The sequence below is a fragment of the Onychomys torridus genome, chromosome 3 (genome assembly GCF_903995425.1).
Source record: "Onychomys torridus chromosome 3, mOncTor1.1, whole genome shotgun sequence".
NCBI classification, from domain to species: domain Eukaryota; kingdom Metazoa; phylum Chordata; class Mammalia; order Rodentia; family Cricetidae; genus Onychomys; species Onychomys torridus.
Window position 1 is genome coordinate 29,771,753 of NC_050445.1, and position 24,346 is coordinate 29,796,098.

General features: G+C 42.4%; 1 protein-coding gene across 3 annotated transcripts in view; it reads right to left on the bottom strand.

Annotated features, from left to right (window-relative positions):
- Positions 1 to 23,891, bottom strand: part of Agk (acylglycerol kinase) — an 81,355-nt gene extending 57,464 nt beyond the window's left edge. The window contains exons 1-2 of one of the 3 annotated variants that reach the window (XM_036182051.1): positions 23,814 to 23,891; positions 19,425 to 19,531 (exon numbers count right to left, since the gene is read on the bottom strand). In XM_036182051.1, the coding sequence (XP_036037944.1) occupies positions 19,425 to 19,525 (101 nt within the window). In that variant the 5' untranslated portion in view covers positions 19,526 to 19,531; positions 23,814 to 23,891. The other 2 variants (XM_036182052.1, XM_036182053.1) reach the window with 2 other exon arrangements.
- Between the last annotated feature and the right edge of the window lie 455 nt (positions 23,892 to 24,346).

The following is a 24,346-nucleotide window of genomic DNA, read 5'->3' on the forward strand; positions in this document are numbered from 1 at the left end:
ACTATGGATGAGGTCAGCCCTTGAAGGTGATCCTGTCCTTGGTTCCAGCTACCCTCCCTTGCCTTCTGATGCATTACCACATGCTCCCACTGCCATGCCTTCCCTAGAATGATGAACTGTAACCCACATGGAACAGTGAGTCAATAAGATTTCTATCTACTGTTATAAGTTGTTTCTGTCAATTATTTTGGTCATAGTGATGAAAAGCAACTAATACAAACTTGGAGAAAAACAAAACGACCAAAGATAAAACCACCCTTGCCTTTACCCCACCACACATAAAACAGCTCATCTTGTCTTCCTTTCTGGATTATAAACTTCTTTAAATAATGGATAATTTGCCACTATTTTCTCCTGTACAACCCACAGCACAGACTCTTGTAGACAGTGGGAACTCAATGAATACTTGTTAATAAATAAGTGGCAAATGTTTGAACAGGAAAATTGACTCACTGTACTCAGAAGGCACACTTCATCCTTGAAGGGAAACTGAAGGTTATTCCTGTATGAATACCTGGCAATCCTGAACCAGCAGATTAACCGAGACAGCTCTCCAGTGTAGCCAAGGGCAAGGATGAAAAATCCACTCGTAGGAATGCAGCCAGGTCAGAAGGACCTCAGGCTGTGTGAGCATGCACGTGCAGAACAGAATGCAACTGGTACTCTTAAAAAACAAAGTAAGGAGTTCCTTTCTGTATACCACAAAGCCTGGGAACTGTCCCAGTGTCAGAAAATTCCAGATACTCAATGGCTCAAGAGTCTGAAAGGGAGCCAGAGACTGACCTACCAAACACAGAAAACAGACTGTATGGTAACTGGCAGCCCATGCTCTTTCTATACAGCAAGGTGCCTCCTGGGCACTAACAGTAAATACAATTTACAAGAGATACTCCCAAATGTAGTCATATCAGGAAGGGTCCCTGAAGAGCTACTCAGAACCAAAATGGAAGCTCTCTGACAGAAAGAAATTAGAAGCTTCTGGATTAGAAAATAAGGAAGAAAAAAAGTCTGCTGATGTTACTGCCTGAGGCTTTAAAAAAATATGAACTTGCCTGCTACTACAGGTAATAGGATGCTCTCGATTTATTCCAAGCCATAAATGTTTTATTTATTACTTTAGGACTGCAAAATAAGATAAGTTGTTACTTCAATAACAGCTTTACATGGGGAGAAGAATTACATTGATCCATCTTATTTCCCAAAAAGGATATTTCCCACTACAGTTAGAGGCAAATTGTTCAGCAATTTCTACCACCCTTTCCCTTGGTACATGCAAACCCTGTCTTTGCTTTGCACAAAACAGCTTTCAAGTTTAGATGTTTACAGCAACCATGGCGATTTACTCAGGCTTCCTGAAATAATTAGTTATCACATTGCCAGGGGCTGTGCTCACTGGTTGTTGATGGAGAAGGAGGGATAGAGAAAAAAACGACAACCAAGCTAAAAGTGAATCTTAGAGAGTGACTTCCGAGGGGAAAGCCATTTCCAATTACACATTGCAGCCCCTTTCTCACATCCCAGACTCCCTTCCCAAATAGGTAAAGACTGCTGCAGGGCCTCTGCTACATGTGAGAAAACAGTGACCACACACTTCTGCCCAAGACAGACCTTTGACCCAGCAGAGGGAAGTGCAGACTACTGGGAAGAATGTTCAATCTTCCCCTCCCAAAGTCAGTTGGTTGTCACCAAGGTGACAATCCAAATGTTAAAGACTCGTGAAAGGATATAGAACCCTTCACTCTAATAGTTCTGTTTCTATGGACAACATCTCTCCTTGTTCCTGGACCTCCCTATGATGGACACCAAGAAAATTTACATCTTCTCAGTTCTCTCAAGCACAAAATGAGAAAGAAGTTCCCTAAAGTCCTGAAAACATAAAGGAGAAAAATATTCTACTGACAGTAATATACTAAGTGGCAACTGTCTGCATTCCAATGCCATAAAAAGAAAAGGAGCCACACGAACAATGGCTGGCATCAAATCCATCACAGTCATGATGCTCAGTGAAAACGCGTAAAGAACAAGAAAGTTAACAAACTACCAGAAAATGTGTATATGACAGCCTCCTGGGCTAGTGAAAAGTGAAGCAACTTTTTAGTTGCTGGCTTAATTCAGTAACAGAAGAGACATTTTAAAATAAAAATATAAAGCAAGCCAAAAGCAGTTCTCCAAGAATTATTATTTGCAGCTGGGCGGTGGTGGAGCACGCCTTTAATCCCAGCACTGGGAGGCAGAGGCAGGTGGAGCTCTGTGAATTCAAGGCCAGCCTGGTCTACAGAGCAAGTTGCAGGACAGCTAGGGCTCCATAGAGAAACCCTGTCTCAAAAAACAAAACAAAAAAATTATTATTTGCTAAAATAGAAGGGAGAGAGGAGATATAAAAAAAAAAAAAAAGTTCATAGAACACAAATGAATTTAACACAACAGCTCTCCCCAGAGGAATGAGGAATAATCCAGCAGGAGGGTATTCGACAATGAACTGAACACTCCCTACAAACCTTGGCCGAAATATGTGAACCCACTTACTGAATAAGACTTGTGATTCAACCCTGAGTTCTGCATTTGCTCACTGTCAAAACATGACTCCTGAATACTGACAGCAATGTTTAGGTCTACAATCCTTGCTTTTACTACCTTTGTTTCTTTGACAAAACACAAAAGGCAAACAAATAAATATTTGCAGCCAGAGCAAATAAATACTTTTGTCAAAGGTGTCCAAACCCATGGCCATATCCTAGAAATCTGGGATTTTAAGGTTGAAAGAGTTCTTAGAAATGATCTACCACATCGCATTACAATTTCCCTCCATACATCCCAAGCCCCATCAATCAAATGGTTCGACATCACTCCACTAGTAACAAACTTCTATAGCAGTGGTTCTCATCTTGGTAATGACATACAAAGAGAACATATAGAGAGACCCAACCTCAGTCTCTAGGCCTAAAAGATTCTGGATGTGTACTTAAGCTGTTTTCTCAACTCCTTTGACTCCTAGGAAATGACTAATTAACCTAGTTAGAGGAAACCTCTGGCCTGGGGACAAGCACACTGTTAGAAAGGGACTGGAGGCTTAGCACTGGAACTGAAGCACCCTGCTTCTCAGCATGTGTGGGCCCTCCAACACTTCACCTGCTTTCTACAGACATTCTCAGAGAGAGGCACTAACAAAGCCCTGCCCACTGCTCATCGGTCACCCACTCCACACTTTCTCCCTGCACTGGTACTGGAACGCTATTATAGTCCTTCTTCTTGCCAGTGGGCTCAGAAAAAAAGCCCACAAACCTATCCCCACCCTTTAATAATTCAATGGTATTTATCAGGCAAAGACTCGACCTCTACCCAAGACAGGAAGGCCTCATCCCTAACAAAATCTAAAGGCTGCTCTGAACAACTTTCATTTGGTGCCTTTTCGTTCATACTCTGAAATAAGAAACCCCAAACACCTTCCCCAATCTTATTACCAGACCACAGCACTTGTCTACACTTGTGCAGAACAAGCTATTACTTATGATATTTCAAGTATCCTGGTTTCTCAGGTTTCCTCCTCACAGCCTGCTTCCCTGCCAGCTCAGGATAGGACATTATTTAACAAAAGATGGCATTGTTGAGGGGTTCTCTCTGGTGCCTAAGCTGTCCTATGAGCCTGCTCTGTGGGACTCTTCATTAACCAGAAGATGGTTCTACAAGCTATGCCCACACACACCCATCCATCGACCAGGAGAAAGGGAAGGGGAAAGTCTTTATCCTGGCAGCCTTTTGATTCCTCAGAGTATGACATTATTCCACGTTCACTCTTTCATTCTAGACTCAAGTCTTCACCAGATACCAACGTTTCTTCCTACCCCACTATTCTGATAGTCACGGAAGCACAAGTAAGCAGATGGAGTTCTCTACACTGGGGAAAAGCTCCATCTCTGCCTGGGAGCGACATTTCTGTGAGGTCCACACTGGACCACCATTAGGGGATCCTTCAGCTGCCGTCAGAGAGCATTCTTCACCCTCTCGCTTTTTTTATTTTAAGATTTCTACTCCTAATTCATCTTTACTTGTATTTGTGTGTGTGTGTGTGTGTGTGTGTGTGTGTGTGTGTGTGTGTGTAGGTCACAGGACAAGTCTCAGGTGTCAGTTCTCTCTTCCCATCAAGTGGGTCCTGTGAATCAAACTTAGGTTGTCAGCCTTGGCAGGAAACACCATATCTCCTGTCTAATTCTAAGAAGACATTCTTTCATGGTTCATTCACTTCTATTTTCTTATTTTTTAATAAATTAATTTTTATCCATTTAAACACCTTATTCCAGATTTTTCCCCCATACAAATGTATCATTCACTTTACTAGGCAACCAAAACACTAGCTCTCTAGATTCCAATGACCATCATTATACACTGGCAAGTGTCATCGAAAGTAGATACCTAGAGTCTCAGTTATGTATGAAGTACTCAAGTCTAGAGAAAAAGAGAAGACAGAGTATTACAAGAGTTTATTAAGGTATTCAAGAACGTACAGCCGAGAGAAAACCTAACGCTCTATAAACACCCCCCATGAGATAGTATTCATTTGGGCTCAAAGCTCCACAGCAGATCTGGACAACTTCTACCTGAAAATACATAAGTCAGTAGCTACTAATATCAGTGTTCTGCTGTCTGAAAACGTGATACATTTGAAATGTTGGTTACTACCTAGAGAAGAGCTGCTTTCAGCATCAGCTAAGATGACTTTTGTACAGGTCTTGGAACAAGTAAAACCACTAACATAAAAATCGCCCCAATTATGTGAAGCCAAAAAGACAAAATTTAAGTTAAATATACCTCCTGTCTTCCATCTTAGATACAGGAAAGTACAGATACTGATATTTTTTTTTTAAGGAAGAAATCTGTTTTCCACATAATCTAACAAAAGGACTTGGAAAGAAAGGGAATATAATTAAACTTCATTGTATTTAAAAGTTTTAAAAAAAGTTCCCTTATTCCCTATCAAATCTGGGCTGACAAGCATGTTATTTAATTGCCCACAAACGAGCTTCTTTAAATAGCACCGATTAAAACCCCAATTTCAGCCTCAGCCTGTGCACAGGGGTGGGGGTGGGGGGTTGATGCAGAATGAACTTTGAAATGACTAAAAAGCAAAACACACTGCTTTATCAAAGTTTCCACGAAGTCTGAAGCAAAAAGAAGCTATGAAGGGGAGGAAACCTCCCACCATCAGCCACTGGTGAGGCAACTGCTGCAGAGGAGGCGGCCAGATCCTGGACAACCGCTGCAGAGTCAGAGGCATCTCTGAATGGGTATCGGGGTGAAATGTCTGCTTCCAGACATCCAGAGAGACTGGGAACCAAAGCCCAAGACATTCCTGAAACCATAATCTCCACCAAATGCCTATCAAGTGTGGCTCATGCATAATTTACCCCTGGAAGCTAACACATTCCCCTTGCCTATCCTGTCAGGGTCTCAACTCAGTGCCTAAAATAGAAGCTATATCTCTTTGTCAAACCAATTCTCCCTGGTAAACTTTTTTCTTTCTGCATCATCAATTATACCAGTCTTGAAGCCATAAAATGATTTATCCTATGTTCCTCTGCCTCAGCCAAACACCCAGTCAATCACCTAGCAATAACAACAGCTAGCATCTGCAGAGAGCTAAATTTAAGTGCAGTATAGGGCACTTGACCCACACCTCCTCATTCAGTCCTTGCAACTCACCTGCTAAACACATGTAATTATGCCTCGTGTGGGGACAAGGAACTGAGGCTCGGTTAAGTGGCTTAAGTAACTTGACAAGGCCACGCAGCTGACAGGGAGCAACACTGAAACCAGAGACGCCCACATGCCTTCCATGCTGTCTTAGTCCCAGTACCACAGCTCCACATCTGCTCATTTGTTTTCCTTTCCCCATGCGACCCTGTTTTAGGCCATTAGTAGCTTTGAAGTCAACTTCTGAAATGTGCCCTGCACAGGAGGCTAAGTTAAACTCCTAGAATGTTACCTTGTTCATAATATTCTTCTCCCCTTAAGATCTTACTGTACTCAAACACGGGTATCCTTACATGCAAAGCCTCCCACAACCTGGCTTTTCTAGAGTCTGATGAAAACATGCAACTTCAGTCATATTCTTTTTTTTTCCCCACTTTTTATTTATTCTTTGTGTCATTCACATCATGCATCTCCATCCCATCCATTTCCCTTCCCTTCGAATCATTCTTTACCAGTCTCCACAAATCCACCACACTGCCATTTCCTGCCTAAGCTTGAGCAACTGACCACTCCTGGAACACTGTGCCACTAAGTCCTCAAGGCCCAACTCAATGACACCTTTCTTAGATTTCCCACATGAGGAAGAAAAAAAAACCAAAGATGTGTTGTTTCTGTTAATGTTCTTTGTACCAAGTATTAGCCTATGAAAGCTCTGTACAACAATCCATAGAGATGGGTCCTATTACTCTCTACTATCTCCAGTTTACAGGCAGAGAATCCAAACCTGGAGATGTAAAGTTACCTAGGGCTTCACTGCTTGTGGTGGTTTGAACGAGAATGGCCACATAGGCTCATATATTTGAATGTCTCCCAGCTGGTGGACTGTCTTGGAAGGATTAGGTGTGGCCTTGTTGGAGGAGACGTGTCACTGGGGGTGGGCTTTGAGGTTTCAAAAGCCCATGCCATTGCCAGTCTGCCTGCTTGCCAACCATGCTCAACACCATGATGGTCATGGACTAACCCTCTGAAACTATAAGCATGTGCCAAATTAAATGCTTTCTTTTATAAGCTGCCTTGGTCATGCTGTCTCTTCATGGCAACAGAATAGTGACTAAGACATTACCAATAAATATAAAGTTGAAGTTCAATCCCACATTGTCGAGCTCTAGAGCCTTAACTATTCTACCATAGGGGACTCTGAGAAGTGATCCTTCTTTCTCAATAGCTTGGTGATTGCATCTAAATTCCCTGATCACTCATAATATTACCAACAGCAGGATACCTCCTCAAGTAATAATGCAAGAAATCCAATACACATTCTTGCCAAACAAATCACACTGAATCCAGTCACACCTCCTGACCAGCACTCCTCATACCTTAACATGCCTTACAGAGTTAAGTCACTTGAAGGTCTAGTTAACACGGACTCTACCTCAGCACGATTGGGATGAGGCCGAACTCTGCATTTCTAGTCATTCCCAGATGTCAGGAGTGGTGGGCCCTGGTCCATACTATAACCACAAAGCTCTAGAATCTGGCCGGGCAGTGGTGGCACACGCCTTTAATCCCAGCACTCGAGAGGCAGAGCCAGGCGGATCTTTGTGAGTTCGAGGCCAGCCTGGTCTACATAGTGAGATCCAGGAAAGGCGCAAAGCTACACAGAGAAACCCTGTCTTGAAAAACCAAACCAAACCAAAACAAAACAAAACCAAAGCTCTAGAATCTGGACCTAATCCCCAGCTGACGATTCAGAGGGATAGAGGAAGAAATTAACTCATAACTAGGGTCAAACAGAGCAAGCAAGGCCCTTGTCTAAGGTGCAAAATTGAAGCCCATACTGAAATAGAGGCCTGTTAATATATTTCTAATAAAATTGAAAAGACAAAATATAAATGATGAATACAATATCAATATTATTCAAGTCAAGATCAAGGTAACTAACTCTCTGGTTCCAAGGTGGCTTTGCACAGTGTTGACTGCTACACAGAAACTATCTGCCAAAGTAGAATGTGAAAAACTCTACAGGGAAAAGAAGAACCCATTTATAACTAAACTAGAAGCAGCAGAGAAAGGCCTCCATTGGTAAAGGCACTTGTCACCAAGCCTCAAGACCTAAGTTCAATTTCTGGAACTCAGATGGAGAAGAGGCTCCTTAAAGTGGTCCTCTAACCTCTACACATGTGTTGTGACATGCACTAGCTCACATGTGCACACGGAAGCATGCACACACATGCACACACACACACATACACACACAAATGTAATAAAATAAAAAAGGAAGTTACATCTTAAGAGACTTAACAGACTAACTAAATGAAGTGTGAAACTTAGCTTTTATGTAACAAATCTATAAAACAGACAACTTGGAAACACTAAGAAAAATATAAACAGACAGAATGAAAAATTATTTTTGTTAGGTTTCATCATAATGGCACTGTGTTTTAGGTTTTTGTTTTAAGTCTTGTTAATGGAGGCAAAGTAAGGGGTATTCGTGGTTAAAATGATATTTCTGTGATTTGCTTTATAATGTTATTGTAAAGGAAAACAGGTAAAATGAGATTAATATGCTAACAGAAATTTTTGGGTTTAAAATCAAATGTAATAGTTTATTTGAACAAAGCAAATCAAAATGATTGGTCAATTGGGCAGCTCCACAAACCAAAGCATATTCCAAGAACTTCAACCAACTAAGTAATCACGTAACACTTACTGAGAAAGAGCAGTGAGAAACAGAAAGCAACCTAATTGGCTACAACAGTCCATCAACCAGTCAATCAGCTATAGTTCAGTTCACTGCTCACAATTCAGTTCACTGGGTACAAGATCTTTAGCACCCAACCTCAGCTCAGGTGCTGTGAGAATACTCCATTTGTCTTAGTTTGAGGGCCTGGTGCAGGGGCCTCGTCCACATCAGTACCCTCTTACAAATTACTCAACAAGTGTAAGACTGAAATTTGTTTACATGTGCCTTCTTATACTATCCCATCTGTTTTACATGGTTGAATTCTACAAAACAAAATTTTAATATTTTCCCTAAAGCACCTAAGACAATTACTTTGTACCCCTCCAACAAGAAGAGCACAGCACACGCAGCCTTACTTCTAAGCAGAAAAGGTGGGTGCTATTTTCGCTTTCTGCATGGAGCTCCAAGTGCCTCACTGGTGTCACATGGTGCTAAGGTAGTCACAGGTGAGTAAAGTGATGCTCAGCCAGCTCAGACAACTTGCTCAAAGTCACACGTGCAGCAAGAGGGAGAGGCAGAACCGGCCCAGAGGTCAGCTGAAGCACTGTGCTGTAATAAGCTCTCTCACCATGGATGAGCATCAGAGCACGAGAGAAGCTCAACACACAACTGGTACGTGTCTCAGGGCACCTAAGACAGGGGCCACCTGGAGTCATCTTGTTTGATTTGTGGCTCTGACACACAACTACAGTGTGACTTGTTCTCATTGCCCTGGCTTCTTCATCTCCATGTCGCTATTAATCTCATGCTACAGCCGGGCGGTGGTGGCACACACCTTTAGACCCATCACTTAGGAGGCAGAGGCAGGCAGATCTCTGTGAGATCTCTAGTCTACAGAATGAGTTCTAGGATAGCCAAGGCTACACAGAGACCCTGTCTCAAAAAAAAAACAAAAAGGAAAAATAAAATCTCATGCTACGAGACAAATAAGCACATTATCAAATTATTAGGAAAATAAAACAGTGTCATAAATACCAAAAGCTGAGAAATATACCCAGCAGTACTGATTGTTAGCTATCCTTAAGGTCTCAATAGAACTGAATGGCAGTAAGCAAACCCAGCAGACTTTATAACCATTGTTTGTGAAGGCCAAATGTACATGTAGTCATGATTGGTGCTACAAGACTTGGAAGGGAAAAAATCTCCAAGATTAATTAAAAACCTATGAGCACAGGGCCCAGGACAGTATCACATTTGCTCTGCAAGCTTGGCAAGGGACTTAAGGTGACCATGAGATTAAAAAAAAATCTTCTGGAAAACATAGCAGAAATTCTACCCAACTTGAGATGCTAGACATTCCCTTGAAATAAGCGGAAGGGAGTCTCGGGTCACAGGAAAGGGTCAGTGGTAGAACTAATGCCAGAAGCCTAAAGCCAAAGGCATAAACTGAGAAGAAGTGGGAGCCGGAAGGAAGCAGGATTAGAACCATCGTCAATCGCCAAGCCAGGAGGTTAGTTGAAAAGTGGTGACAAGGCTCAATGACCAAACACAGTGAGACAGACCAAAGGCAGAATAAGCAAGGACAAGGTTTCCAGTATCACAGAACAGTATGGGCTGGAGTCAGATCAGCAAGGGTCCCATATGTCCCGCTGGTCTTAATGGCTGTGCCCTACTGTTCTGAAGTTATGCCATATGAAATTTACATTTTATACGTATTTTATGTGTATGTGTGAGTACCTGCAAGCATGTAATGTGTACCATGTACATTCGTGGTGCCCACAGAGGCCAGAAGAAGGTATCAGATCCTTTTGAGAATGGAGTTACAGGCGATTATGAGAGACTATGTAGGTGCTGGCAAACAAACTCATGTCCTCTATAAGAGCAGCAAGTACTCTGAACCACAGAGCCATCTCTTCAGCCCCTACATTAGACTTAAAACTAGTCTTTTTCAGACTGTCTCATTACACATGGACAGAGAGACAGAAAGGGGCTCAGATCTTCATCATCACCTGGCAGGTCCTTGTCTTCCTGCCCCTCTGGACAGCTCTCATGTCATTCACTGCCCACACACCATCAACGCTGATTCAGCTCCAAGTACTGAGTGGCTATTGCATCACATTACTCAGAGCATTTACTTGAACTCATGTCTAGAATACACTAAGCTAGAGTTTTGCAGTATCTTATTCAATCCTTCAGTGACCCAATAAGATACTTCTACGCCCATTCTACAGTTAAAGAACGTCCAGCTTCAAGAGCCCAAGGTCATACTGCTAGGATATCTCACTGCTGTCTGACTCAGTGACAACTTCCATACTATACTGCCTCCTTTCTTCTGCTACTTTGTAATCAGCAGGCTCTTGGCTACTAAAAGGGCTAGAAAAGTATGAAAGACTATTGCAGGTAAATGGCTGACATGATGAACTAGCAGCCTGGAACAGAATCTTCCCTGGGGATCCCAGAAGGCTCAGTAAGAGCAGTTGGAGAGGAGTGAGCCATACTTAAACTCTCTTTACTCTCGACACACAGGGTCATTTCCTTCTCTTCAATCGCTCTCACAGAGCTGCACTGAGAGCCAACCCTGCTGCTCCTGCCAACTACAGCAGGAAAATTATACAGGAGAAACCATCAAAAAAAAATTACTTTCTCCTCTGAAACTTGGGAGAAGGGAGAAAATAGAAGGAATTCTCAGAAGAGAAGATTTTATAAATATTATAAACAATGGAATAAAGTCTGCAAATAAATATGTGATGTCAAGAGATTCATAAGAGGAGGCAATAAAAATGAATTACAGGCAGATAAAATAAATTAAAATTTGTTTTTCCTCCCAGACCTGCTGTGAATGCCCCCTCACCCCTTCTATTTACATGGAATGTCAAGAGAAGATGAACGTCTAAAGAAACTATATCTCTTACCTGAGAACAGCCATGTCATTAGGGGTCACTTACAAAATATGCCAAGTAAGGACACAGTCTGGAGAACACCAGAAAGAAACAGAAGGACAGCCTGAAAGTAACTGGAAAAGATCAAAGACAACCAAATGCGCCAGGCAAAGGTTGAAAAGTACTCATCAACTAAGGCTATGACTTTGCCCAGAGCATGCTCAATTCAGTGATGGACTATAAATCAAATTCTACTGACCTGGCTTTCAAGTGGCAGAAAAGGCTAAGCAATAAACTTTAAAAACAAGTATAAATGGAAAGATAGGTAGGGCAGTAAACAAATGGAATTGTCACTTGAATGAAGACATGTTTTAAGATTGGAATGATTTTGATCAACAAGGAAGGGAAAGTCTGAGATTAAAGACACAGATGAAGAACAGACAATGTGGGGCAGGTACAAAGGAGAGGCAGAATGACTGGCATGGGGCAGGAGGATGGCTTCCTCATCCAGTGAAGGAGAGAACACAAGTGTGCATGTGGATAACTGGCCTGTGTTCTTTAATTTTCTCTTTAAAATGGGACTTAAGGTTGTCTGAGTACGGAGAAGGCAGAAGATGAAACAGAAATTCATGAATATTTCATGACACATTTGTGAAAAATGGAAGGGGAGCCTGACTAGAGAGGAGTACATTACTCGTTTTAGGGGAATTCAACAGCCTAGATGTGCGAGTTCAGAAGATGGAGTTGATACTTTGCTTCTGAATCCCATCCTTTCATCCTCTCCCATAAACAAAATGTGCATTGAGTCCCTTCTATGTGCAAGGGCTTCAGGATAATATCATGCAAGACAAAGTCTATATAGTATTAGGATAAGAGAAGACACATCATAAAAAAAGATCATCACAATAGCAATGAGTGATTTACTTATTTGTGTGAGTGTATGTGTGTGTGGGGGGGGGAGTGCACTATGTATAGGTGTGCTCACCTGTACACCTGTACTTGCAGAGGATAGAGGTTGATATTGGGTGTCTTCCTCTATCAGTCAGTCTACTTCTTTGTTGGAGACAGGGTCTCTCAGTGAACCTGGAACTCACAGTCTTGACTATACTGGCTAGCCAATAAGCCCAAGGGACTGTCCCGTCTCCACAACTCCAAAGATGGGGTTACAGATGCACACTGCCATATCTAACTTTTATGTGGGTGCTGGGGATCCTAAATCAGATCCTTGTGTTTTCATGGCAAGCACTTTACCCACTGAGTCATCTCACTGGCCCTACAATAGCAATGAGTGTTTTATACAGGGAGAGTTCACAGAAAATGCAGGAAAATTACCTAAGATTAGATGGGAAAGGTCTCTTTGAAAAGATAGTACTTGAGACTTGGAGAAACTTCCATAGCCCAGAAAAGAATGCCATATGAAGACCTAAAGGCCGAATTCTAAAATGTAGTGTAGCACAAATCTTAGGTCTTATTAATAAAAACAAACCCAGGGCCTGGTATTGGGGTGAATGCTGGAAGATCAGAGAGACAGAACCAGCCACAGCTTCCTCACCTCCCCAATTCCTCAGCTGATCCTGTTTCCTCAGACTGGAGCCTCTGTGTCCTCATCCAGATGGATCCCAGCTGAACTGCTGCTCAAAAGCTGAAAAGCTTACCCAGCTCTAGTTCCTGGTCCTCACACCTTATATACCTTTCTGCTCTCTGCCATCACTTCCTGGGATTAAAGGCGTGAGCCACCATGCCTGGCTGTTTCCAGTGTGGCTTTAAACTCACAGAGATCCAGGCAGATCTCTGCCTCTGGAATGCTAGGATTAAAGGCCTGTGTGCCACCATTTTCTGGTCTCTATGTCTATCTAGTGGCTGTTCTGTCCTCTGACCCCAGATAAGTTTATTAGGATGCACAATATTTTGGGGAACACAATATCACCACAATGTAGAGTACAACAAGATGTATACAGCTGAGGCCAAGTTCATGCACAGTTGGTAAGAATTTGGGATTTGAGTCTAAAAGCAACAGCAATCTTCACTTACAGAACAACTGCATGGTAAAGGTGTGCAAACAGAAACAGTCAAAAAGCTAGGAAGCTAGGAAGAATCTGCACAAGAAAGCGGGCATGTGGAGGAGGATGGAGATGGTGGGGACAGACAAAAGAAACTGAACACGTTAGGAAACTCTAAATCACTTAGAATCTATGCACAGGATATAAGAAACATGGGTGAGGAGGAACAGAGGATGTCCAAATACCCAGGGAAATAAAATGGATAGTGAGTAATACCAATAACCAAGAAGCAGGTTGGGCAAGAGGATTTTGTCTTTAGGATGCTGGGCCACAAGTACCTGTGAAGCATCCTAAGATAAGTACTTGCATTGGCTATTTTTCTGTTGCTATGATAAAATGCCAGGCCAATGTAACTTATGGAAGAAGAGTTAATCTGGGCTTCTGGTTCCAGAGGTTGAGAGTTCATAAGAAGAACAAAGACACGGTGGCAGAAGAAGGGAGCTGGGACTCACACCCTCACCCATAGCAGGAAGCAGAGACATCAAACTAGGAATGGTGTGAGTCTTTTAAACCTCAAACCCCACCCCACTGACATATTTGTCAGCAAGGCCACACCTCCCAAACAGCACCACCAACTGGGGATCAAGTGTTCAAATGCCACAAGATTATGGGGACACCCCATTCAAGCCAACACAGCACTTGAACATACACTGAGGTGTGGAGCTCAGAAGAGGTCTTTATAGACACAAAGCCCTGGGACTGGACGCCTACAGTTGTAACAGAAGACAGATGGGCAGTTGAGAGCATCAGGGAGGGCATGACTTAAGAAGATGGCCTAGGGCAGAGAACTCTCTCCTCAGGCTTGAAGAAGGGGTCACTGAGGACAAGAAGGGGGGTGGCAAAGAGAGAGAGGGAGGAAAGGAGAAGCAGGAGTCTGGAAGGCATAGACAAGGGGGAAATGTGTCTAGCTGTGGTAAGGGGGTGGGGGCACATGAGACTGTAAGGCCAGCCAGTACGGGTAAAAGGGGAACCAAGTCAGACCAAGTATGGGAGAAAAATAAATTACAAGTGCTAGGTGGTGGCACATACCTACAATCCCAGCACTTGGGAGGCTGAGGCAGGAAGATCCTAAGCCAGCCTGGGCTAGATAGCAAGAATCCAAGGAGTTGAGGATTGGGGGAGAAAGAAAAGAAGGGAAGAGGAGGAGGAAGAAGTAAAATGTATCTAAACAGGAAAGAAAAAAGAAAACTATCTCTGTTTACAGATGACATGATCTTTTATATAGACCACCAGAATGGTTACACCCAAACAGAAAAAGTGTTAGAACCATAAGAGAAATTCAGCAAAGCCACCAGACAGAAAGAGAATTAACAAAGCAAGCAAGCTGCCATACACAGATTGAACAACGCATAAAGGAAACTAAGAAATCAATCACCAAGAAGACCAAAAAGAATAACTATTTACAGGTGAGAGAAGTGTTCACTAAAAACCACAAAACAGACAGGAAGACATCACATGCTCAAGGATTGGAAGACAATGCTGTTAAAATGGCCACAACACACAGCAGTCTACCAATTTCATTCAATCCCTGTCAAAATCTCAAAGGCACTTTTTGCAGAAATAGGTAAAAGCCACCTCAGAATCAGCATGAAATCTCAAATAGCCTGAATGGCCAAAATAATCTAGAAAAAGAACCAAGTTGGAAGCTTCTTATTTTGTAATTTCACAATTTCTTGCAAGGCTATAGTCATCAAAATGTGGTTTTGGCATAAAGATAGTTACACAAGTACCTGAAATAGAACAGAAAACCTAGAGATAAAGCTCCACTGTACATGGTCAAAATATCTTCAACAAAAGTCTGCAGATAAATTTCTAAAAGGTCTTATTAAACAAAAAACATGGAGCCAAATATAGGGATGAAAGCCTTAAGTCAAGGAAATAGGAAAAGCCACCAGCCAACCTTACCTCACCAACTCTGCAGCTTCCAAATGCAAGTTACTTCCTATCTATCCACGTCTTTATTACCTTGCTGTTCTGTCCTCTCATTGGCTACCTTAGCCCAGCTACCTCACTTCCTCTTCCTACACAGCTCTGTTACTTTCTATCTGTATAGACCTCCAGGCCTCTATGGTTGGTACTGAAATCAAAGGCGTGTGTCACCACCGTTAGCTCTGTTCCCTAGTGTGGCCTTGAACACACAGAGATCCTGCCTGCTAAGGGAGTAAGGGTTTGTGCTGCCTGACTTCTCTGTTTACTTAAAATGGCTGGCCTTTCCTCCCCACCCCCATCTCCAGGCAAGCTTTATTTATTAATACACAAATAAAATATCACCACATTTCAGCACAAATAAAGTATCACCACATTTCCCCTTTTCTTGTCTAATAAAAATTTAAAAATATAAAAATGAAGTTATAACTAATATAAGAAAAACTATATAATATGTGTTGCTCTGACTGGTTGATAAATAAAGCTATTTGGCCTATGGCAAGGCAGCCTAGAGGTAGACAGGAAATTCAAAGAGAGAGACAGGAAGAAGGTGAGGAGAGACACCAGTGATCTGCCCAAGGAGCAACATGTAATGGGACACAGGTAAAGCCATGGAACATGTGGTGATACATAGATTAATAGTTATGGGTTAATTTAAGATATAAGAGCTAGCTAGCAAAAAGCTTGAGCCATGGCCATGCAGTTATAATTAATATAAGCCTCTGTGTGTTTACTTGGGGGACGCGAGTGGGAGAGATTTGTCCTGACTACTGGCAGCCAGGACACAGGAAACCTGGCTACAAAATTCCCAAGACCACACAACAGAGAATTCTACAAATGGTGCCAGCCCAAATACTCACATGCAGAACAGTGAAGCAATATCTTTGCATTATACCACTTACAAAATTAAACATAAGGGCCTAAATCTGACCCCAAACTATGAAGCTCCTAGAAGCAAACCTGGGGGAAAGCATAATGCCATTGGATTTGGCAATAATTTCTTGGATGTGATACTAAAGGCTCAGGCAAGGACTGAGATGGCTTAGGTGGTAATGTGCAAGCCCTGCAAGCATGAGGACCTAACTATGGGACTCTAGCATTCATGTGAAATGTTAATGTGACATCTGTAATTCTAGCACTGTAAAACAGATACAAAGATAACCAGAACCTGCTGACCAGCTACTGTGGCCCAGTAAGTGAGCCCTGAGGTTGATGAGTAACTGTCCCAAAAAATAATGTGGAGGGCAATTAAGGAAGACACCCAACACTGACTTCTGACCAACATACATATACAGACACATTCACCATACACAGAGATCTATCCAAAGCACAGGCATCAAAAGCAAAGACAGCCAATGGGACATCAACAGCAAAAGCAGATAGCCAATGGGACATCAACAGCAAAAGCAAAGATAGCCAATGGGACATCAACAACAAAAGCAAAGATAGCCAATGGGACATCAACAACAAAAGCAGATAGCCAATGGGACATCAACAACAAAAGCAGATAGCCAATGGGACATCAACAACAAAAGCAGATAGCCAATGGGACATCAACAACAAAAGCAAAGATAGCCAATGGGACATCAACAACAAAAGCAGATAGCCAATGGGACATCAACAACAAAAGCAGATAGCCAATGGGACATCAACAACAAAAGCAAAGACAGCCAATGGGACATCAACAACAAAAGCAGATAGCCAATGGGACATCAATAACAAAAGCAAAGATAGCCAATGGGACATCAACAACAAAAGCAGATAGCTTTAAAAACTTCTGACCACCCAAAGACACAACAACAGATTGAAAGGCCAATAAATACAGTGAGAAAAAAACTGCAAATCATCTATATCCTATGGGGTTAATGTCTAGATACATAAAGAATGCATACAGCTCAACAACAAAGCCCAATTAAGAACTGGGCAAAGACCTTCAATAAACTTTTCTCCAAAGAAGAAACAGAAGGGGTCAAAGGGTGTGTGAAAAAAATATTCAGTGTTTTTAGAAAAATGAAAATCCACACCACAACACACCTCACACCCATCACAACAAAACATGTTAATGCAGATATGGAGAAACTGGAACTATTTTGCACTATTATAGTATTGTAAAAGTTGTTACCAAAAGCAATTTGCAGGCTCCTTAAAAACTAACAATAGCACTTCCTACCATATGATCCAGCAGCCCTTCCTCTAGGTATGTCTCTAAAAGAACTATAAAAGAATCTAAGAGGTATTTTCTCTCCCACGTTCATTGCAACATTAGTCACAATGGCCAACAGATAGAAGTAACCCAAATCTGCACTGATAAATGATTCAATTATGACATACGCATGCAGAGGAATATTAATTGTTCAGCCTTTAAAAATAAGGCAACCCCACATTCTATAATGTGGATAAATATTAAGGACAGTTTCCAAGTGTAATATGCCAATCACAAAAGGGCAAACACTGTATGATCCCGCCACCGCCGACACTGCATGTCTGTATCAGTCAAACTCATGGAAAACAAAGCAGCTGGTGGCTGTGAGAAGTGAAGGGAAGAAAACGGATTGGTCAATGAGTATAGTTTCAGTTCTGCAAAAACAAAGGAGTCCATGAAATCTTTTGCACAACAACATGTAAGAACGTATTCAGCTGGACGGTGGTGGTGCACGCCTTTAATCCCAGCACACTCGGGAGGCAGAGACAGGCGGATCTCTGTGAGTTTGAGGCCAGCCTGGTCTACAGAGTGAGATCCAGGACAGCCTCCAAAGCTACACAGAGAAACCCTGTCTCGAAAAACAAAAAAAAGAAAAGAACAGAACATATTCAACAACATAGGCCTACTGTACATTCACTCATGAATGATCAAGGTGGAAAATCATGTTTTTCACTAAAATTTGAGAGTAAAAGGTCCCATGAGGTATCAAAGTACGCAGAAGTATGAGAAAGAAAAGAGTGAGACCCCAGGAGCTGTATCTGTGGCCCTAACCTTGGATTTCAAGGGTAGAAAAGGAGCATATGAAGCCTTCAGTCAAGCTGTTTCAAACCTTGTTCAGAGTGAGCCTTTTCATGCTGGAGAACGGAGGACCTTTTAAAAAGTCTAAAGACTTCAGGGAGTATCAGAGGACCTCTGAAGACAAGTGAGCTCTTCAGATCTTCACCTAGTGGGGATGGGGGAGCCCCCCATGAGGCAGCATCAGTGTGCCTTAGAGGGCCTGCAAAGGAAGTATAGGCTCCCCTGAGGGTCCAGGTTAGAAACGAGAGAAAAGGTCTGTTAACCCTCTTCGTACCTTACCAATACTAAGCTGTGTGGACAGTAGCTAACAGAACTTGGTGCTTAGCTCTGAGAATACTTGCAAAGAAGGAACCACTCAGCTGCAAAATATCATATCACACACTACAGTGTCAAGTTTTTTTGCCAGCAGTAAACTGAGAACATTTATAAAAGTATCAAATGTGGATCTCTTTTCTAATATGATTCCTAACTCTTCCCTGTTTAGCAAAGCAATACTGAATATATCTGGATTTCTGTGTTGGTACATATAAGACGTAGCACTTGGTCACTTAAAGACTACAATTACATTGGCTGTCTTAAGTTTTTATGATTTTTATTTAAAAAAAAATTCTGTTCATGTAAATCTTACCACATAAAGCCAGAACAGAAGGGGTGTTACTTTCTTCTCCTGCTATGTCTGAAGGCTGATATAACACATGATTACACTGAATTCCTTATTCAAACACAAAGGGTGCTAAGTTGTGATCTCATTTAAATTAACCCAGTCTAATGAAATAGATGAAGACAGTCACAAGGGATGGAGAAAGGAGAGCCATAAATATCCAGCAACCAAGGATGATAGATAGAGACCACAGTAGAGAAAAACTGGGCAATAATCCCAATTTCAACAACTTACTACTTACTTGGAAGAGGACTTTCTTCTATCCAGAATGGGTCCTGATCACTTCAATAACAAGTAAAGTGAATAAAAACTGCTTTCTTTCCAACCTCACTAACCACATGCATTGATGTGTAAGTCGTATAGTTAATTATATAGGTCAGGTTACAAGAAGTGTTTGCCTTTTTTATTTGAATAACTTTGTTTAACTACCATATTTTACAGAGACGTGCAGCTGAACAAAATTTCAGCCAGGCCCTTTGGATGGTTTCTGGTGGGATGCAGATGGAGTGGAGATGTCAATATTTACCAGTGCTTTCCATAGAGCCAGTGACCTCCCCATGTCAGCAAGCAAAGCCCAGCTGTAGTCTTCTTCCAGTGATTTCGAAGTGTTTTAAAGAATGCAGTCATCTTCTCCTACAGATTGGATAGGCAGGAAAAGAAAAATTACCCTAGATAATCATGGAGCATCCTATTGTTCATTCCTCTAAGGTCTCCCCCTCCCCCTTGTCCTTTTCTTGTTTTCTCTCTGCCACTTCCGCTGTGGTTCTTCTCATCTTTTCCTATCCAGTCTCATCACCATCCATCCATTCACCAATCTCACTTCCTTCTTTATTCACGTATTTCTACCTTGACCCTCCTCCTTCCTTGTCAATCTCCTTTCCCTATCCTATCAGAAGGAAGGAGGAGGGAGAAAGTAGAGATCTCCAGGCTTCCTCTGATGTCTGTCTTCTTACTGTCTGTCCCACTATACCACTGTGGAGTATTTGTCCATTACATATGAGGGATCCAAAATACCAGCAACAGCTTATTCAAAACAGAAGAAAACACCAGGTCTTCAAAATGAAAATCGGCAAAGAACATGCAAACAAAACCTCAATGCACATGGCTAAGTAAAAAATGTTCAACTTACTAAATTACAAAGAGCTATTATTATTCACATACAAAATTAAGTTTTAAATTATCACATTCACTGATGACAAAATACAACAAGAAAGATATACTTGCCTAATCCTATAAGAAAGGTAAATTAGCTCCTTATGGAAAAACAAAATGGCATACTATGCTCATTGTTTTTGTATGGCATCATGTGATGGTATTTATAACTATTAATGTCACTTAGCGAATCCACTAGAGTAATCTCCGTGAATGTCGAGCTTTGGTCACTGCTAGAACCTACACATCAAGTAAGATCTGGCACATGACAGGCATTCTAGAAACATCTATCAAGTGAGTGAGTCACAGAACAATTCAATATTTTTAATGGAGAATTTTCACAGACGTAGAAAAAAACAACTCAAAATACAATGTAAGTAAAATTAGCAAGGTAAAAGACATCTATAACCAGTGTTATCCCAATTATATTCAGATAGGACTATCAATCAAAATACCAGTAAGGAAAAGCAGACGTTTTACATAATTCCTTGTAAAGTTGTAGGATGGTAAATGACATCTTAAAATTGCAACATATATCCAATGCTAAGCTTTAAAATAAATCATTATCTAAACAGATAAAAATTATTTCTCCCTTTAACTTCCCTTGGTTAAAACCCCTCCCCTAGGAAGAAACATCCACACTGCAGACATCAATGAAGCCATCCAGATTAGTACAGAAAAAGTCCCAAAGGCCCATGTAATTTTTGACCTCCGTCCATCTGGCCCTCAACACTTATTCATTCAAGAGGCCTTTAGTAGGTAACCCCTGCTCTGTATTAAGACTCAGGGCAGGGAAGAGTTAAGTCCCACTCTCACGTGCTCATAATAGTTAAATCCCTAAGTGCTATACAACCATGCGAGCACAGTCGCAACACAGTAAGATGAATGTTGGGGGATGAGGATGGGAGTCCTCAAAAGTGGGCCTACCTGGGATGGACCCAAAGGGGCCAAACAGAGCCCTACAGATTAGGAGTTACAACGGAAGGTGTTAGGAATACGCTACGGCCTGAACATCTGTGTTTCCAAACTTGTAAGTGGCTGTCCTAATTCCAACTGAAATGGTATTAAGTAGAAATAATGGGGCAATAAGGATGCTGACCTCATGAATAGGATCAGCACCTCCCCAAGATGAGACACCAGCCAGATGTCACATCCCATCCACCCTCAACTCACCATCTGAAGACAGAGCAACAAGACAGTCATTTGTAAACTAAGAAGAGTGTGCCACACCCAGGACAGCCATCTTGGGTTCATACTTCCAGTTTGCACATTGTGAGAAATAAATTTTTGTTTTTTAAGCCATCCCAGTTATAGCAACCTAAACAAACAAGTATACAAAGGATATATATATGTATTCGTGTATGTGTATAAAGGCTACATACAAAATTATACATATATACCAAATTATGTTCTGAAAAACATAGGACAGTAGTAGACTGAAGAAGTAATTTCTCTTCTCACCCATGAATAAGACTAAAACTCCTATAACAAAACATATTAACAAACAAAAAAAAGGATATAAATCTATCTAATGTGAGTTTTACCTGACACAAACCCTGTGTATGTTAAATCTGATGAAGAGTAGAAGGTTGTACAGAAACATGACTGAACAGGGTGCTATGACTCAAAGACAATAATCAACAAGGTTTGTTTGTTCAGATCCTTCTGGGTCCCTTCATCTTAAAAGATACAAGTAGTCACCTCCTGCACACATAAGCCAGGCACCTCTAACATGAGGGCCTCATACAGGAAGTCCACTTCAGGTTAGACCAGCGACAACTGCCTGCTTACTGTTTCCTCAACTGCCAATGGACCACTTTGGGGATTAACATGCCCTAAGCACCATCAAGAGAGTATAAGTACGGGACAGCGTCTAGAACACTGGCTCTCAGCCTTTAGGGTCCTTAGTAAACCTTACTAGGACGCACAAAATTTGCTGGAAATGTGTATTCTTGGTTATCACCTCCCTTCCCCCAAAGCCTCCTTTGTTCCAGAACTAAGTAATCATCTCACTTGTAGTTAGTTAGCAGTTACTACAATAATTGTAATGTAGGTGATAAACACACCAGACTCCGAGAAACAGTAGTTTACAGATAAAAGATGGGGGTGGCAGGAAGATCTGGAAAGACTCTGAGTCCACACTAAGGGCTTTGGATATTATGTTGAAGACAATGGGGGAAAAAATTGAGATTTTTAGCAGATAAACAACATAAACCATATTTGAGCGGCAGAATATAAAACAGACTGCTAGAGTCTGAAAGTCAAGCTGGGAAGAGCCATGGGGGAGGGGTGCCATACTTTCTAGGCAACTAAAGGGAGGAACAAGAGTCAACAAAAAAATGTGGAGGTCTTGGTCTGGCAGTGCTTGGGGACCAAGTGACTGCAGGAAGTGAGAGATTTGTGTGTGTGTGTGTGTGCTTGGGCAATAGGTCGGAATTTGATTTCAAGCCTCTGACTGATATTGCAGGTTTGTAGGAATACAGAGTGTACAGCTAACAAGACTACAGCCTGTTATATCTGCCAGGAAAACAGTGTGCAGCTAAGGAGACTACAGCCCGTTACAACTGCCAGGCACACCCAGGTGCAGCCCAAACACATGTCTGGACTTAGCTGTTTGGAAATAGGAGAAAATGGACACAAGCTACAGAACTGGGACTCATGCCTGTGAAGGCAAAGTATGAGGGTTGCTAAAACTATCCAAGTGAAGGGCAGCATGGAAGGAACACCTGGAAGTCGAGGGCACTCTGTCTTTTTAAACGCCACCCCTACCCCATGCAACTCCCTTTTTGTCATAAATTATATATATATATAAAATATTGTTTTTGGTTTTTTTTGTTTTTCGAGACAGGGTTTCTCTGTAGACCAGGCTGGCCTCGAACTCACAGAGATCGCCTGGCTCTGCCTCCCGAGTGCTGGGATTAAAGGTTAAAAGACGGGAAGACTCGCAGGCAGCCTAGTGTGCAAAGAGCACTGGCCAAGGTGCCTGAACTAAATCCTACCTTTGCCACAGGTAGTGAGACCCTGGGTAAGTCAATTAACTTCTTCACTAGTAAAATGAAGAAACACTATCTGCCCTGGTTACTTAATTTGGCTGTGAAGATCAGCTGTGATGGGGATGGGAATAAAATCTGTAAATTTTTCCATATTTAAGTTGTCTTCACAAATATGTACTACATTAGCAATGTATATTCCCTTCTCGGTAGCCAGAATTTCCATTCTCATTAACGTTAGTTGTTGTTTTTTAATCTCAATTTCATGTTTAAATCAGCATATCTTTGTCTTCAAAGCAGGTTATCCTCAACCCCATAAGCTCCCAAATTCTAACTGCAGCCCCTCTCCTGACAAGGAAGATGAGGATTTTCTCACTAAAGCAGAGCTCCTTGGGGCAGGTTCTCACCATCTCCATCAGCAGAACCTAGTAAATGGAATGAATGAACGGAACCACCCATCAAACACTATGGATTCCGCTTTTGTTTCGGGGCACCCCACAGCCCAAGTAGGGGGCGTGACTGCCGGGGCCTACAGATGAGGGACAGCTCTGGGACTCGAACTAGCACACCTGAGTCGCAGGGACCTCGGGCGCGCGCGCCACGCCGGCCCGGGCCAGTCCCCTCCTCCCGCCGCGCCGCAGCCAGCAACTGCACGGCCGATCCCCAGACCTCAGGCCGGTTGCCGGGACACCCTGCTCAGCACAGCAACCCACCGCTGCGCCCCACACCCGGGCCACACGCACCAGCGGCCCACGTTCGCTCCCCGAACTCACCGCTGCCGGCTGCTCGGCGCCTAGCCTTTCCTGTGTGCTCTCGCGAAACCCTTCCTCCCTTCAGGGGGAAACCGCTACCGCTGCCCTCGGGTTCCGACGCGGGGCCGCGCCCGCCGGGCGGGGCCGAGCCCTCCAATGACCTGGGAGCAGCTGCCGCCCTCCCTTCTCTTTCTCTCAGCCAGCCAGCCATCTATCATCAGCCCTTCTCTCTGGAAAGTTCACAATAAATAACACGAACACTTTTACGGTTTGGAGCCAAATCAGTAAGTAATTAAAGGAGTAAGACCATTTTAGAGAGTGGAAAGAAACAAAGAAAACCAAACCGGTTGCTAGGGAGTGTGGCGAGGGGACATTGTGTTAAATTAAAAAGCAAGCGGAAGTTTGAGCTCCCCGAAAGCGGGGAGAAGAGGATCAGGTCAGGATGCATAGAAGAAAGAGCAGGGTAGAGGAGAATCAGCCACAAAATCAGAGACGCGCTGGGCCACTGTGAGGTATGCAGAAGGAAGGGAGCTAGGGAGTGTGAAGGGGCCCCA